General features: G+C 38.2%; 1 protein-coding gene and 2 pseudogenes across 3 annotated transcripts; 2 read left to right on the top strand and 1 right to left on the bottom strand.

The window, feature by feature from the left end:
- Nucleotides 1-673: 673 nt before the first annotated feature.
- On the bottom strand, nucleotides 674-4,734 carry AT2G07750 (DEA(D/H)-box RNA helicase family protein). The gene is made up of 11 exons (NM_126777.1): nucleotides 4,551-4,734; nucleotides 2,953-3,913; nucleotides 2,771-2,877; nucleotides 2,643-2,698; nucleotides 2,334-2,561; nucleotides 2,034-2,240; nucleotides 1,855-1,941; nucleotides 1,680-1,775; nucleotides 1,383-1,598; nucleotides 1,114-1,296; nucleotides 674-1,033 (listed from the first exon to the last, which is right to left on the bottom strand). The coding sequence occupies exons 1-11, from the start codon at nucleotides 4,714-4,716 to the stop codon at nucleotides 803-805; spliced, it is 2,538 nt and encodes an 845-aa protein (NP_178818.1). The 5' UTR covers nucleotides 4,717-4,734; the 3' UTR covers nucleotides 674-802.
- A 4,891-nt stretch (nucleotides 4,735-9,625) lies between these two features.
- AT2G07740 lies at nucleotides 9,626-10,938 on the top strand (annotated as a pseudogene; the record flags this gene model as incomplete). Its single annotated transcript has 2 exons — nucleotides 9,626-10,279; nucleotides 10,363-10,938.
- A 663-nt stretch (nucleotides 10,939-11,601) lies between these two features.
- AT2G07730 lies at nucleotides 11,602-15,059 on the top strand (annotated as a pseudogene; the record flags this gene model as incomplete). Its single annotated transcript has 1 exon — nucleotides 11,602-15,059.
- Nucleotides 15,060-16,568: the final 1,509 nt, after the last annotated feature.

Here is a 16,568-nt window from a genome sequence, read left to right as displayed (position 1 = left end):
TCTTACCATATTGTTCAAAGATGGAAGAAATAGTAAATAATTTGAATATTAATTGTATAAAGTATTTAGAGTTCTTTTGATATCAATTAGTATTAATATATCAATATTCATATATGTTAATCTTACTCATTAATCAAGACTTTATCAATCTCACAACTTCAAATCTATTAACTACTTTACAATTTACACACATACTATAATCAATATGATATATACAATTATGAAATCTTTTACTCAGAGAAATATTGCATATCATTTTCATATATTTAAATAAAACACAAGCCTTATCTTGTATATCAATATTATAATTTTTCTTTTTTATCAATTCGATAATTTTTAATTTATAAATACCCAAAATAATTTTAGATTATAATTCATAAACTAAATGTTTAGTTTAAAACTAAAATATCATAATCACAATATTTATGATATTTTTTATTGAATGTATTATAAAATAATTTAATATTATATTAATATATATTAGTTATAGACATATATTTCACTACATTCATTTCACCCACGCATCGCGTGGGACATTTTTTAGTAAAATAATAATGTATGTTTTTACTTTGCTTAAGGATCTGTAATGTACATATTAAAATTAATTAATCTCCATTTAGGCCATTACACTAGTAGTCAAATATATAAACACATGACTTAGACAAACAAAAATTCCTGTAATTAAAAAGTTAATCATATATTCATAAATAAATAACAAAATTATTTAAACATGATGTTGACCATAAATGTGTTCATACATTTCTCTCTACGACGATACATCTAAGTACCAACACGGGTCGGTTTATTTTCGGATTGGAATACCAGAAATACCTTTAAGACCCATCTTAACCGCGGTTCTTCGAAACAAAGCAGGAGGTTTCTCTAAACCGATAGAATGGCAAAACCGATTAGCTAACTCGGCCAACGTGGTTTTGTCTCTACCGGTTTCTCGAACCGAGTTGTAATAACCGAGCCATGCATGGTACGCTGCTTCTTTGATACTTGTATCAATCTTAGCCATTGACTGATCAACCTAGTCAAAAATCAATTGTCCTCAATGTCACTTGGCAATAAAACTCCACTTATGGGTATTGACAGTGAAGGCGAACAAACCTGATGTTTAACTCTTGAATCAAGATCTGGAGCTGGAATTGGTTCAAGAGGTAAATCTTTAAGCTCATCAAGAAAATATCTCTCCCATGGCGCAATCAAAAGCAATCCTTTTCCTCCTTTTCCTTCTCTTCCAGTTCTACCTAACCGATGTATATACTGTTCTCTGTCACTCGGTATACCGACCTACCAAAAACGTAAAACAAAGTCTAATCCGTTAAATATCCATAAAAGGTTGTTTTTGGCATGAAAATGTTCGCTTTGTGCTTTACCTGAATAACCAAAGTAACATCTGGATAGTTCATTCCACGAGCAGATACATCAGATGTGACAAGAATAAGTCTATTTGATTCCTTAAACTCGTCTGATACACATGTTCTATGGAGCTGAGGTTTTCTAGCATGAATCTCCCTAACGTTCAATTTCATTTCCCGGAGCAGAGTGTACATCAGTGATGTTACCATACCGGTTGAGCAAAAGACTATTATCTGCGAGAATGAAATTGGATAGTTACGAGAATTACCAAGGTCAGAAATAAAAAAGCAATCGTTTAAGAGGATTTGTTTTACCTTATAATCAGGCATGTTGTTGATGTGCTCTTTTAGAAGATGAGGTACTAAGTGGAAATGAGATTCGTGTGGAGCAACAATACAAGATTGCTTCACCTAAAACCAAAGCAAGAAACTCAATAACCAGATTCAAGTAACAAGCTTTTGAGACAAAAAGAAGAGCTTAAGAGTTTACCTTATCATGAGTTTCTACACAACCGAGCCCGATTGTGTCGATATAAGAGTGATCCCTTTTTAAAACAAGTTGTGAGACTCGACGGACCTGAATTTAAACTACATTTTAGACGTTTGTGTCCGCATTGGATTTTGTGATAAAGGTAAGAATATATGAAGTTAGCTATATAGCAATTGTACCTCTTTTGGAATGGTTGCGGAAAAGAGAAGAGATTGTCTCTGACGAGGCAAACAATCTATGATCTTTTCAACATCTCTCTTGAATCCTAAGTCTAGCAATAGATCAGCCTCGTCAACTATAAACAATTTAAGGGCCATCAAACGCGATGTTAAGCCAGACTTATTCTCTATATGATCCAAGAGTCTTCCCGGAGTTGCTATTAGTATCTGCAACAAGGTACGGAAACAAAAGAAGATTCACCACAACAACTAGAAAATATAAACAATTCCTGTTAAACAGGGAATCACGGTTGGTCAAACCTGGCATGGCTCAGATTCTAGGCGTTGTTGATCAAGTCTGAAGCGCGTACCACCAATTAGAGTCTGAACACCGATCCCGTCATGGTTTTTGAGCAGAGCCTTGCCCTCTGCAGCGATCTGGCTTGCAAGTTCTCTTGTAGGACAGAGGATAAGAACAAAAATCGGAGCAACTTTGTGAACGCCCTTACCGCTGTTCATAGCTTTCAGAACTGTTTCAATTGCAGGAAGCTGTTTTTTCAGTCTTACAACGTTATCTTAAGAAACAACAAAAGCTAAGGCATAATCTCAGGAGAAAGGATTGTAAAATACCAAAAACGCCATGCTCTTTCCCGTCCCGGTTTTGGCTTTGACTAATGCATCTTTACCTGCGTTACATATAGGATAATACGTTGTCAAATGCAAACCATTTGAGCCAAAAGAACTAGAAGAACACAGACCGTCTAGGCACTCAGAGAGAGTGGCATCCTGCACTCTAGTCATCTTAACAATGCCAGACGCAGAAAGCGCCTTAAGCGTCAAAGGAGATATACAAGACTCATCAAATCTGCAACCATTAACAGAGCTCATCAAGATTCAAACTTGACAAATCAAAATCCTTTACACAGCGAGTTTAAAATACCTTTTTGCACTGTAAATCGAGTCATGAGGCTCTTGCTTCTCCTCCATTACATTATCCACAGATTGTTTTTTACTGAGATCTTCTCTAACTCTATTAATATCCAAAGGAGGATAAAGCTCTTCGTCTGTGACATTACGATTCACTCTTTTCGTCAGCTTGATATCGTGGTTTCCTAACGACGCACTGCTTCCTGTTTTCCTCAAATCCATCCAACCTATCATCTTTCCCTCATTGCCTTCTTCATCTGAATCCTCTTCAGTTGAACTATCGTTCTTCCTAAACTTCCTTCTTCCAAACAAACCTTTGTTCCTTATAACTCCAACAACACTCGTCGAGCTCTTCACTTTCTCCTTGGTACCAGAAAATTTAGGAGAAAAAGGACTCAAAGTATCTAACTTTTTAGCATCAACGTCATCTCCTTCATCACAAGAACTCTCATTTCTCTTAAATCTACTCATACTCGAAAAACCTCTCCTACTACTATCCAAAACACGATGTTTACCCATTGAATCACATGTCGCAGAAACTAATCTCCTCACATCAATAGGTGTAGAATCAATTGAATCCGAACATGATCTCGACCCTTGATCAAATTTCTTCACCGGACCATCGTTATCGTTCCACAAATCATCTGCACCAGCTTTCATAAACCGATCAGCCAAGGTTTTGATATGTTCTTTCGGGCTCATTGGTCCATGACTCTGCTTCAATTTCGCCGTTTTCTCACCGGAATCTGGATGACCCCACATTTTAGCTCGGATCTCGGTCCGAATTCGAGCTTCGTAAAGCTGTTTCTCTTGATCCAAGAGCTTGTTCTCTTTCTCTCTTGCTTTCTTCTCGTGCATACGTTTCCATTGCCACTTGTTTAGTCCTCCAGGGAAAGTTCTCGGACCACCACCCATGTTCCGAGAGAATATTCGGTTCCATAAGGACCTTTCAGAAGTGATGCGCTTACTAAGCCCTGAAATATCCAGTGACACAAAGATAAAGATAACATGACAAAAAGACACTTTCACGAAACTGAGACACAGTATCGAACACATAACATTCCTTAGATGTATGTATGTGATAATGGCCATGTGATAAAAGTGAGAAACAGAGGCTATGAAGGAACAAAAGTAAGAGCCTAATCAAAATTGCTTGCATCAAAGCCCAATGTTAAGCAGTATTTCAAAAACTAATTGATACTAGGAAGTAGTTTACAAAAACAGAAGCCTTGAAGATGCTAGAAACAGCCCACATAGACCCTTGAAACAAGACATTGATCCGGTACACATATCATCACGTAAGCATCCAAATTTTAACCGAACAAACCGAATTCTGAAGTAATTGAGTGCAAAGAAACTCTCTTTAACTCTTACAATACATTTCTAGAGTTAAGCAATCGAAAGCAGACATTTTTCTGGAAATCAGAACCAAAAATGAATAATTGAACTTATCAAATTCTTAAACACATATAGTTCATCTTAGACGAACCTGATAATCTAAATCTGAATTCATAAAGGAAGGATCTTTAAAAAGCATCAAACATATACTCGAACAACGATAAACCCTCGAAAGAACCAGAAATTAACTGAGAGATGAAAAGGGTTTGTTACCGGAGTGGAAGAGATTGGTGCTAGGTTCAGCCTGACGACGAGCCGGTGGAGACAGAAAAGAGAACCTTGAAGCATTTGAACAGAACAGTCGTCTCAAACCAACCGGAGACGAAGCTACTTCCGTCACAGCTCTAGATATCGCTGGAAGTCTCATAGCCATCGCCATAGATTCAATGGATTGATTTGATCGGTCGTATTGATTCTTCTTCGGGGGGAAAAAAGGTTTTAACTTTGAAAAGCTAAAACCCTAAACCAAAAAGCAGAGAACAAACAAAATCGATTTGATGCGAAAATGAGTAATTTACTTAAGGACTGAGAAGATGACCTAAGAAAATAAAAAATAGGGTAATATTACTGAATAACCTTTTAACTGTAAAATAGTTAAGAAAATAATGTTTGACTTGTTTTCTATCAGAAATTAACCATAGACTGATTTTTTAGAAGAGGGACATTTACCAAATAATCATTTCTATATTTTTTCAGAATTAGAGAACAATAGGTAGCAGAGAAAATGTACGAGGGTTGAGGAGGCATTATTGCAAAAATGAATATGATTATGGTGAATAATATGATATATTGCCAAATATGAACATTGTTGTGAAAGATTTCACTCAATTTTATTGAATAGCATGGTATATTGAGAAATTTGGACATTATTGTGAAAATTCACGTAATTTTGTTGAATCTCATGAAATTATATAGAACATAATTACAAGATTTCATGTGATATTGTTGAATAGCATGAAATATATAGAACATAATTGCAAGAATTTATTCGATTTTATTGAATAGCATGAAATATTGATAAATATCTCTATATTAGTTATTAAAGCATTGTGGCGGTGGTGTCGAGGATGGTGGTGGCAGTGGTCAAGAGCATGGTGGCGGTGGTGTCGAGGATGATGGTGGATAGGCCCGGTCCAAGGCTAAAGCTCATGAATCTGGTGCTTTAGGCATAACAAATATATTGTAAAAGTTTTGAGGTCATCATTTCAAATTTAACTTGTGGCATAGTCGTGTAACTGTACTAAAACGTCCATGAGATGACTGGTTCGAGTTCCTTTTTTCTTTTTTTTTTGGATTTTTTCATTTAAGTTTTGTTTATTAGTAGGCTTAAAGTATTGTTTGCTTTAGGCATGAAAAATGGTTTGGGCCGTCCCTGGTGGTGGAGGTTATGTTAATGACAATAGAAGGAATATTGATTTGGTTGGAGTGAGGGTGGTGGGCAATTAAATCTTGACTGTTGGTGGTGATGTTGAGGATGGTGGTGGATGTTGTGTTGATGACGGTGAGAAATAAGATGTTGTTGATGACGATAAAACATATAAATTGAAAGGAAAGGTTTAATGGTCGTTTCATCTACCCTCTGACAAAACATTGTATATCATAGTTAATTTATTGATTCTTTTCATTATCATGGTTAGTTTGTATATATTTTTGATAGTAGGTTTTTTAGTCAATTAATCCTAAAACACTATCCTGTCGTTGTAGTATTTTAGATGTCAATCCAAATGGGTGTGATGCAGACAGATGAGATATGATCAGAAGTTGCTAAGTCAAGCCAGGCAGAATTTGGTTGGTTTTCTAACAGTCCTAGTGTTGATGCAGAAAACAGTAAAAAATGACAGAAATGACTGATATACTCGATCGCAGGGTCGACTGCCAGAAGGGACCCTGTGATCGAGTACAACACGATGACAGAGAGTGAATATGCAGAAATGGACCAGTTTACTCTATCACGCAGTCTCACTGTTAGTAGACTGGTGTGATCGAGTAGAATGGTTGAAAATAGAAAAAATACTAAAATCCAATAGCAAGTGAATGAAGCAGGTAAGTAAACAGAGAAATCCCTAAGGATGGGATAATCGGATAGTGTGGTCTCCCTGATCAATTCCGTTGGTTAACAAATCTCAATCAAGCTATCCCTAGACAACAGGTTCAACAACAGATTAATTTACTCCCGTGATAGAAATCCTCAAGCATAGCTAGACACAGGCCTAATTCCCATTAGCGATCTCTAACTAAGCAGACAATAAGAACCGACTGTTAAAGCCAATAACCGCTCTAAACGGCCAATCCCTTGGGATAGAGACGATTATCACTGGAACTAGTAGATCCAACGTTCCATTAAACGCCTTCTGGGCGCTGGAACGTCTGGGATCGGATTCCAGTTGATCAGAAAGGAATAAGCAGTAAACACAACTAATCCACAAGGGATTCAAAAAATCTACACTTAACCAACAGATTCGACCAGGGGTTCCACAACTACTCTATCCCATCCTCAGAAATCCTAATCACTACTCAGACAACATGCTTAAAGACAATAACATATAAACGAAAGATGAACAAGCAAAATGAAAGCAAATTCTGAATAACTTAGAAGAAAAATCGAAATACAAAGTTGTAGGAATGAAAAGCGGCTGCTGAATAATGGTGCGAAATTCGTGTCTCTAAAGTGCATGTCTCAGGGCGAAACCCTTAGAGACTTATTTATACTAAGATAAGATAGCGGGCTTCGAGCCCACTTACGGCCCATGGACAGTGTGATCAAGAGTGTCGGCTCAAAGTGGGCTTCCTGATGGGCTTCGAATGGGCTTCGAATGGGCCTTCTCTTCTCTTCTCTTTCCGATGCTCAGGTTGTCTGGTTGAGTGCGGATTGATCAAAGGGTCGAGCTGGTGGTCGAGTAGGTTGGTTGACAGAATGGTCCGGGCTGCTTCTTGCCCTCTGTGATCGAGTAAGTGTGTCAGCTGTCAGGATGGACTGGTTCTTCTCCTCTGCGATCGAGTATAACTGGTGGACTGGCAAAGTGGACTGCCTGGTCGCCTCTGCGATAGAGTAGAATTGCAGAATGGACTGCCTCCTCTCCTCTGCGGTCGAGTATATCTGGCAGAATGGACTGCCTGGTCTCGTCTATGATCGAGTAGAAGTGTCTAGATGGACTGCTGAGCTGACTGCTTCCCTCTCTGCTACTGGTGATCGAGTATGTTTGGTGGAAGTGTGACTTTCTGTTCTGTTTTCCCTCTTTCTGAGCACCAATAGCTCCAAAACACCTGAAACAACTCCAAAATGCAGAATGTATGCAAGACTAGTCCTAGACTCGACTAAAGATGCAAAATGTACAAAAATGATGGTGAATGCTATGAAAGATGGATGAAACTAGACTCAAAATGGTGATAAAAGGATGTGTAAAACATGCAAATTATAAACTTATCAATTCTCTAAAAAATACTAACATACAATGACGAATATACCCCCGTATTATTGCAAAATTTCGAAATGGATGGACTAGCAAATGGAATGTTAAATAAAAAATGGATTAGTGAATGAAACTTTATAATTCTGATACTTTTTTGTAATTAATGGAATTCGCCAATGTGCAACTCCAAATTTTGAATTTTTCATTCACACGTAGAAACGTTTATGAGTTTTTAAATAGTTAGCAAAAAAAATTTTGGACTATCACACAAAATACTTCAAAATCTTATGGAATTTGACATCAAATATCACTAAATGATCACTAACTTTTTTTTCAATGACCACTTAAATTTTGTTTTATTTCTTCTAAAAATCCACCAAATCACTAGCCGTCTTTTAAAATCTCTCCAAATCTAAAATCCACAAAATCTTACAAAATACTAAGTTCAATACACCCTTTTTTGTGATAAGTGTAAAACACACAAAAGAAAACATATATAAATGGATAATGGATGGGAACATAAAAGTCCACATTATTTATATATTAATTTTTTAACTCCTCTCAAAATAAAGTACATAATTTATTATTCAATCGATGAATTTAATTTGATTATCTTAATTTGGAGTTACAAATAACAAGACTATCAAGAAGAAATAACAAGTTTGCCATTGAGTTAAAAAATTTCTGTAATGAAAAAAACTCGTTTCAAAACGCGCGGATCCTTTTGACCCGGATTTTAAAATAATGGGTCATAACTTCTAATCTTAGTCATCCATTACATTTCATAGTAGCCATTGACTTTTTCAGTAAAAATCAAATTATACAGCCAGATTTTGGGAAGAAAAAGCTTTCTTTTTTTTTTAATTAATTTATTTTCTTATTCAATACCATTCATAATTACGTGGGTTTCAAATTAGAAAACTAATTATACTCCTATACTATAGGGATTTATAATACTTATTATATTTTAAAATATTACTTATCCAATCACATTATCACCTTTCAATAAATATTTTTTATGTAGATATTAAAATATCAAACAAAAACTTTACTTAACAAAAACCAGATATGTTGTTTTTTAAATGTAACATATGTTTTTAATTAGAAATATTGTACCGGATTATTCTTATTGTTTTTTCAAAAAACCTTAAATGCTAACTAATTCAATTTGTTCACGAAGTTTTCATTTAGTTTTTTAGTATTTGTCAAAGTTTCAAAACTAAATAGTAAATAAATTATAAAATAACAACTAATATTTAAATAGTAATAAAGAGATAACAAACGATGATTACAGTAATAATATAATATTATTATATTTCTTAAATATTTTTGTATAATTAAAATAGATAAATATTATCAAAACTGATTTAGCATTTATGATTTCTTTGAGATATTTAGGAAATATTTTTAAATATTACAATCATAAAATAATTAATTATCATAAACTTTGGTTTTAAATCAAATCGTTAAACAATCATTCAAAGAAATTGATTTTAAAAAGAAACAAATGGTTTTAATTAGGAAAGTTGGTGTAAAAATTGATTAAATAAAGAAAGAAAATAACAGTATTTTCTTTAAGACTCTACCGAATTAGCTCTGTAGTTATAACTCAATCATTAACAAATCTTAAAATCTTTTTTAGAAAGCTGTTTCCATAATTCAATCGAAAAGATTGAAAAGGCGATGTCGATAGAAAACCCTAGCGCCGCTAGGGTCGTGAATCCAGGAGATCTCGATGAGCACATGGAGGAGAACGGCCGGCCGCCGGGAGGGGGTTTAACGGGGTCGCCGTAGTGGGTCGATAAGGTTCAAAGTTGCTACTGTGGAGGAATTCCAATTCCTGAGACGAGATTGAGTGCAGAGTTTGTGGCTTCGAGGATGAATGTCGAGTTTCTGACTGGGGCAGAAGGTGAAGCGATCATCACGATTGGACAGGAAGTCCTCGACGCGATGAACGATTTGTACCTACAGTGTCTGGTTGTCAAAGTCTTAGGACGCCACATCACGATTGCAGACCTAAATCGGCGATTGAGAGAGCTATGGAAGCCAAATGGGGGGATGTCAGTGTTGAATCTCCCTAGAAGCTTCTTCATGGTGAAATTTGATTTGGAGGAGGATTATTTAGCAGCGGCTATTGGGGATCCGTGGAGGGTACTAGGCAGTATATTAATGATTCGGGCGTGGTCGCCGGACTTCAATCCAATCCGTGACGAGATCGTGACCACTTTGGTGTGGGTTCGCATCTCAAACCTGCCTGTCAATTACTACCATGAGACAATTTTGACCGCGATAGTAGAGGGCTTAGGGAAACCGATTAAGGTGAATTTAACTATTCTGAGGAAGGAGAGAGCACATTTTGCGCGGGTCTGTGTTAAGGTCAACCTGAAGCAACCTTTGAAAGGCACAGTGGTGGTGAATGGGGAATGCTACTATGCTTCTTATGAGGGTTTGAATGTTATCTGCTCTTTGTGTGGAGTTTTTGGGCATTTGGCTGGAGCTTGTCCTAAGAGGAGTCCGGGTCCGGTGGTGCAGGTCACCAGTACTGAGAGTGGTGCTAGTCCAAGTGGTGGGGACCAACCCAGTGATGGGTTTACGGAGGTACGTATACTGTCCAGGCGGGGGCCAGTCCAAGGAAAGGGAATGACGTTTCCAGCAGGGGGATCGGCGGAGAAGAGATCAGGAAAGAGTGTGGAAAGAGAGAAGAGGAACAAGGGATGCTGGTGCCAGATAGCTCAGGGGAAGAAAATAAAGAGAATGAGGGGGATGGGGCTGCGTTAACCAGCGTTGTGAGGTTAGGTGGGCCTGATGGGAAGTTAGTGGAAGGAAAAGGAAGGCTTGGGGTAATAACAGATAGGAGAGCTGGTCACTATAAACCAATGAAAGGAGGGGGACGGAAAGGTAAAGGGGGAAGGAATACGATCGCTACCAGAGGTTTGGTGTTTGGAACGATCAGAGGAGAGCAAACAGAAGTGTCACCTAGGAAGAGGCTGCGGGTGGAGCATGAGAATGTAGGCAGACCTGGAGGTGCGTTTTCTAATGGGAGTAGCAGGAATTTAGGAAATGCACAGCTGCCAGTTGGGAATCAGAGAGATGGAGAGGAGGTCAGATCACCAGCTAGTGGAAGTGCGTCGATGGATCTTGGCCCGAAAGAAGGGGCATGCAGCCATAGTATCAGTAGCGGAGGGAAGTAATGGTACTCCCCGGTAGTTCTTATGAGTTTATGTGAAGTCATCATGAATTGTATGCTTTGGAATTGTTGGGGGGCGAATAAATCCATCTTTAGAAGATCGATACGGTATATGCTAAAGAAATTTGATACGGAGGTACTAGCGCTTTTTGAGACTCACGCGGGGGGGGGGGGGGGGGTGAAAAAGCAGGTAGAATTTGTCAGAAGCTGGGGTTTGAGAATGCATATAGGGTGGATGCAACAGGTCAGAGTGGGGGCTTGTGGGTGCTATGGAAGTCGAGTGTGGGGGAAGTGGATATTGTGGTGTCAACAAGCTAATATATCCACGCTAAGGTGGTCTGTAATGGGGATCCGATGAATCTAATAGTGGTTTATGCGGCGCCATCTATGAGTCGGCGGAGTGGTTTATGGGGAGAGTTGAAGGAAGTTGTATCTGGTTTGGTAGGGCTGTTGATAATTGGAGGAGACTTTATCACCATCTTGAGAGTGGATGAGAGAATGGGTGGAAATGGGAGGCTTTCACCAGATTTTTTAGCTTTTGGAGACTGGATCAATTAGTTGTCTTTGATTGATTTCGGATTCAGAGGTAATAAGTTTACATGGAGGAGGGGTAGACAAGAGAGCACGATGGTGGCTAAACGGCTAGATAGAGTTTTGGGCTGTGCCCATGCTAGGCAAAAGTGGCAAGAGGCTGTGGTCTCTCACTTACCTTTCATGTCCTCGGATCATGCTCCACTATATGTTCAGTTGGAGCCGTATCAGAAGTTAGATCCACGATGACGAGCATTCAGATTTGAGGCAACCTGGTTGAGTCATGGGGGATTCAAAGAGTTGTTGACAGCGTCTTGGGATACAGCTTTGTCGACGACAGAGGCGTTACTTGGGCTGCAACGAAAGTTAAAGAAATGGAACAGGGAGGTCTTTGGAGACATTCATGTCAAAAAAGAGAAGTTGGTGGCTGACATTAAGGCAGTACAGGATTTGTTGGATGTGATGCACTCCGATGAGTTGCTTGCTCAAGAAGAGATATTATTGAAAGACTTGGACTTGGTTCTGGAACAAGAGGAGACGCTGTGGTTTCAGAAGTCAAGAGAAAAGTATATTGAGTTGGGAGACAAAAATACAACACTTCCACAATTATCCGCAGAAAAAGGAATCGAATAGAATCGCCGAAAGATGGCGATAACAGATGGATGACGGATAAGGTGGAGTTGGAAACAATGGCGTTGAACTACTATACGAGGCTATACTCTTTGGAGGATGTTAGCGCAGTATGGAACATGTTGCCAATAGGCGGGTTTGCAACACTAACGGACGGGGAAAAGGCTGCGTTGCTCAAACCTTTTACTTCTGAGGAAGTCGTCGTTGCAGTAAAAGGTATGGGACGTTTTAAGGCATCAGGCCCGTATGGTTTTCAGCCTGTTTTTTATCAGCAATGTTAGGAGACTGTGGGACCGTCGGTGATACGCTTTGTACTGGATTTCTTTGAAACTGGGGTGCTATCAGCGGCTACTAATGATGCTTTGCTTGTGTTGATAGCCAAAGTGGCTAAGCCAGAGCGGATTACACAGTTTAGACCAATGAGTCTATGTAATGTCTTGTTTAAGATTATTACTAAGATGATAGTTAACCGGCTAAAGAAGGTTATTTTGAAGCTGATTGGGCCGGCTCAAGCGAATTTTATCCCAGGGCGATTAAGCATTGATAATATTGTGTTAGTGCAAGAAGCGGTTCACTCTATGCGGAGGAAGAAAGGAAGGAAAGGGTGGATGTTGTTAAAATTGGATCTTGAAAAGGCCTATGACCGAATTCGATGGAATTTTCTGCAGGAAACTTTGGTGGCTACTGGACTGTCGGAGGTCTGGACTCACAGAATAATGGCTGGGGTAACAGACCCATCGATGAGTGTGTTATGGAATGGAGGGAAAACTGATTCTTTTGTTCCTGCTAGGGGTTTGAGACAAGGGGATCCTTTGTCACCATATTTGTTCGTTCTTTGCCTTGAGAGGCTTTGTCACTTGATAGAGGCATCAGTGGGAACATGGGACTGGAAACCGATGGCACTCTCGTGTGGTGGGTAGAAACTATCACACATTTGTTTTGCATACGACTTTGATTCTATGTGCAGAAGCGTCTGTAGCCCAAATTCTTATCATACGACGAGTGTTGGAACAGTTTTGTGAGGCTTCAGGGCAAAACGTCAGCCTGGAGAAGTCAAAGATCGTTTTCTCCAATAATGTGAGTAGGGATATGGAAAGGTTGATAAGTGGAGAGAGTGGGATTGGCTGTACTAGAGAGTTGGGGAAGTATTTGGGAATGCCTATCTTACAGAAGAGAATGAACAAAGAGACTTCTGGGGAAGTCTTGGAACACGTTTCGTCTAGCTTGGCGGGATGGAAGAGTCGGTCTTTGAGTCTGGCATGGAGAATAACGCTTACAAAAGCGGTTTTGTCAACCATACCGGTCCATGTAATGAGTGCAATAATACTTCCTGTTGCTACTTTAGATAGCTTGGATTGTTTGTCACATAATTTTCTTTGGGGGAGTACTTTGGAGAAGAAGAAGAAGCACCTCTTAGCCTGGAATAAGATATGTCAACCCAAAGATGAAGTAGGCGTTGGTTGCTAAAGTAGGGTGGCGTCTTCTCCATGATAAGGAGACACTTTGGGCAAGAGTCCTTAGCAAGAAGTACAAGGTGGGAGAAATGCAAAATTCAAACTGGCTGAAACCTAAAAGTAGCTGGAGCTCCACGTGGCGAAGTGTTACAGTTGGACTTAGAGAAGTGGTGGCTAAGGGAGTCAGATGGGTCCCTGGAGATGGGAAAACTATAAGTTTTTGGTCGGATCGTTGGCTGTTGCAGGAACAACTCTCGGCGGTGGCCAAAGAATCAATATCGGCGGATGCGCTCCTAAGGTAGCAGCAGATTACTAGATTGCAGGCTCGGGGTGGGACATGGGAGCTCTAACTCTGTACCTGCTGGAGAATATCTTGCGAAAATTATTTTCTATTGTGGTGCATGATTTCCCAGGGACAAGTGATGAGTTATCTTGGAAGGGAACGCAAAATGGGGACTTCACGGTTCGGTCCGCTTATGAGCTGCTGAAACCTGAGGCTGAGGAGAGGCCACTCATAGGGAGTTTTTTAAAGCAAATTTGGAAGCTGGTAGCGCCGGAGAGGGTACGAGTTTTCATCTGGTTGGTGAGTCATATGGTTATTATGACTAATGTGGAGCGTGTGAGGAGACACTTAAGTGACATTGCAACTTGTTCGGTTTGTAATGGAGCTGATGAATCGATCTTACATGTGTTGAGGGACTGTCCGGCGATGACACCTATTTGGCAAAGGCTGCTGCCACAAAGAAGGCAGAACGAGTTTTTCAGTCAATTTGAATGGTTGTTTACAAATCTGGATCCGGCGAAGGGAGATTGGCCTACGCTCTTTAGTATGGGGATATGGTGGGCTTGGAAGTGGCGATGTGGCGATGTATTTGGGGAACGCAAGTTATGTCGGGATAGATTGAAGTTCATCAAGGATATAGCAGAGGAGGTTCGGAAAGCTCATGTGGGAACGTTAAATAACCATGTGAAGAGAGCTCGGGTAGAAAGGATGATAAGATGGAAGGCACCAAGCGACAGGTGGGTCAAACTGACGACAGATGGAGCGTCGAGGGGACACCAGGGATTAGCTGCGGCAAGTGGGGCAATCCTTAATCTGCAGGGGGAATGGCTCGGTGGGTTTGCACTTAATATCGGGTCTTGTGATGCGCCGTTAGCTGAGTTATGGGGTGCCTACTATGGGTTGCTCATTGCTTGGGATAAGGGCTTTCGACGGGTGGAGTTAAATTTGGATTCAGAATTGGTGGTGGGGTTTCTAAGCACAGGGATCAGCAAGGCTCATCCGCTGTCCTTCCTGGTACGGTTGTGCCAAGGCTTTTTCACAAGGGACTGGCTAGTCCGAGTGTCACACGTGTATAGGGAAGCTAACCGTCTAGCTGACGGGTTAGCAAACTATGCTTTCTTCTTACCCCTAGGATTTCATTGTTTTGAGATATGTCCTGAGGACGTTCTTTTATTTTTGGTTGAGGATGCTAACGGGACATCGTTCCCTAGAGCAGTTTTGATGTAATTCTTTGTAGTTCTTTTAATAAAATGGGGTTGACAATTGTCTCCCCTCAGCCCATCAAAAAAATCATTAACAAATCTTGAACTTATTGATTCTATTAGTTAACATTCCTAATATTATGTATTGTTTAAATTTGAAAAATCCTAAGCATATTTTGAAAAATAATTACAACACATTTGAAAAATTACTTCACATCAATTTAGGGATTTTAAATCTTTATGTTTAAGAAACTCATTAATTATTTCTATAATTCATCAAGTTTCAAAAATTTATAATAATTTAAATCAAAATTTTTTTCTACAAACTAAACAGAATATTCCTTTTCAAAACCCTGAAATGAGCCTTCCTTCTTCAGTACTATATAAGACCATGCATTCCACTAGGTGAAATAGCGCATTCTACTACAAACCTTAATTTCGTTTTAAATCTGTAATTTATTTTTATATTGTTTATATTTTATAAAAATTTTAATTTCATATATTCTCTGACATACTTTTTTGTTAATATTCATGCAGGTAGTGTGGAAGATGATGATGTAGATTCACAAATGATTTTGTTAAAGTATGTCTTCCTTTCTAATTATTTACTAGATTTTAACCCGCAGTATACCGGTTGAAGTTACCAGGGATGGAACCATAGGTGCTTTAGCAACAGCAACTCGACTATTAGAACATGCGTACGTGAGGAGCAACTCACTTTTGAGGAGCGGGAGAAATTGTTGGAATTCTTCTGCCTCTATCAGGCTTAGGCTGCCCCCACGCGAAACGATTTATTTTTTAAAGGTAATATATATTAAAACTTACAAATTTTATTTTTATAAAATATTTCTATTTTACAGTTTATAATTGTTATTAAGTAACGCTATACCACGAATCCATGAGACAATTGTTAAAAAACTGAAGTTTTAACCCTTATTAAAACAGTATATTAATAATATTTTAAAATTTTATAAATATTGATTCAAATACATCCACCATATAACCCAATTCCAAAATAAAACCTGTTATGTAATTTCTTTATTGAGACAATTGTTAAAAACTGAAGTTTTAACCCTTATTAAAACAGCATATTAATAATATCTTAAAATTTTATAAATATTGATTCAAATACATCCACCATATAACTCAATTCCAAAATAAAACCCGTTCTGTAATTTCTTTACCCGTCTTGTGATTTGTTTTTAAAGTAGTATTTTTAAAAATTTTAAGAATTATTTATTATATATAAAAGTTTTGCAAATTGTATCATTCCCTAATACATTTATATTTTATAGTTTAATTTTATATATAGTAACATTATACATACCACATAACATTTTTTGTTTTATATAACCTTTTATAAATTAGATTGATTTGATATGTTTAATATTAGTGGTCTTACAAAATAATAAATTAAAGATTTTACCCGTATTGAAACGGTGGATTAATTATATTTTACTTTTTTATTAATGTTGATTCAAAAACCCGTCCCTCCAAATAGTTATTGACTTATTAACTTATTTGTTTCTAATTT

This window comes from Arabidopsis thaliana, chromosome 2 (genome assembly GCF_000001735.4).
Source record: "Arabidopsis thaliana chromosome 2, partial sequence".
NCBI classification, from domain to species: domain Eukaryota; kingdom Viridiplantae; phylum Streptophyta; class Magnoliopsida; order Brassicales; family Brassicaceae; genus Arabidopsis; species Arabidopsis thaliana.
Note: the sequence above shows the minus strand (reverse complement) of the source record. Positions and strands in the feature narration are given on the sequence as shown.

Bases quoted from the DNA above. Each gene is read 5' to 3' on its own strand.
- AT2G07750 (NM_126777.1), bottom strand. From the start codon at position 4,716: ATGGCGATGGCTATGAGACTTCCAGCGATATCTAGAGCTGTGACGGAA. The intron at 2,241-2,333 runs GTTTGACCAACC...ACCTTGTTGCAG, and splicing joins TAGAATCTGAGCCATGCCAG to ATACTAATAGCAACTCCGGG. The intron at 1,297-1,382 runs GTAAAGCACAAA...CGTTTTTGGTAG, and splicing joins ATGTTACTTTGGTTATTCAG to GTCGGTATACCGAGTGACAG.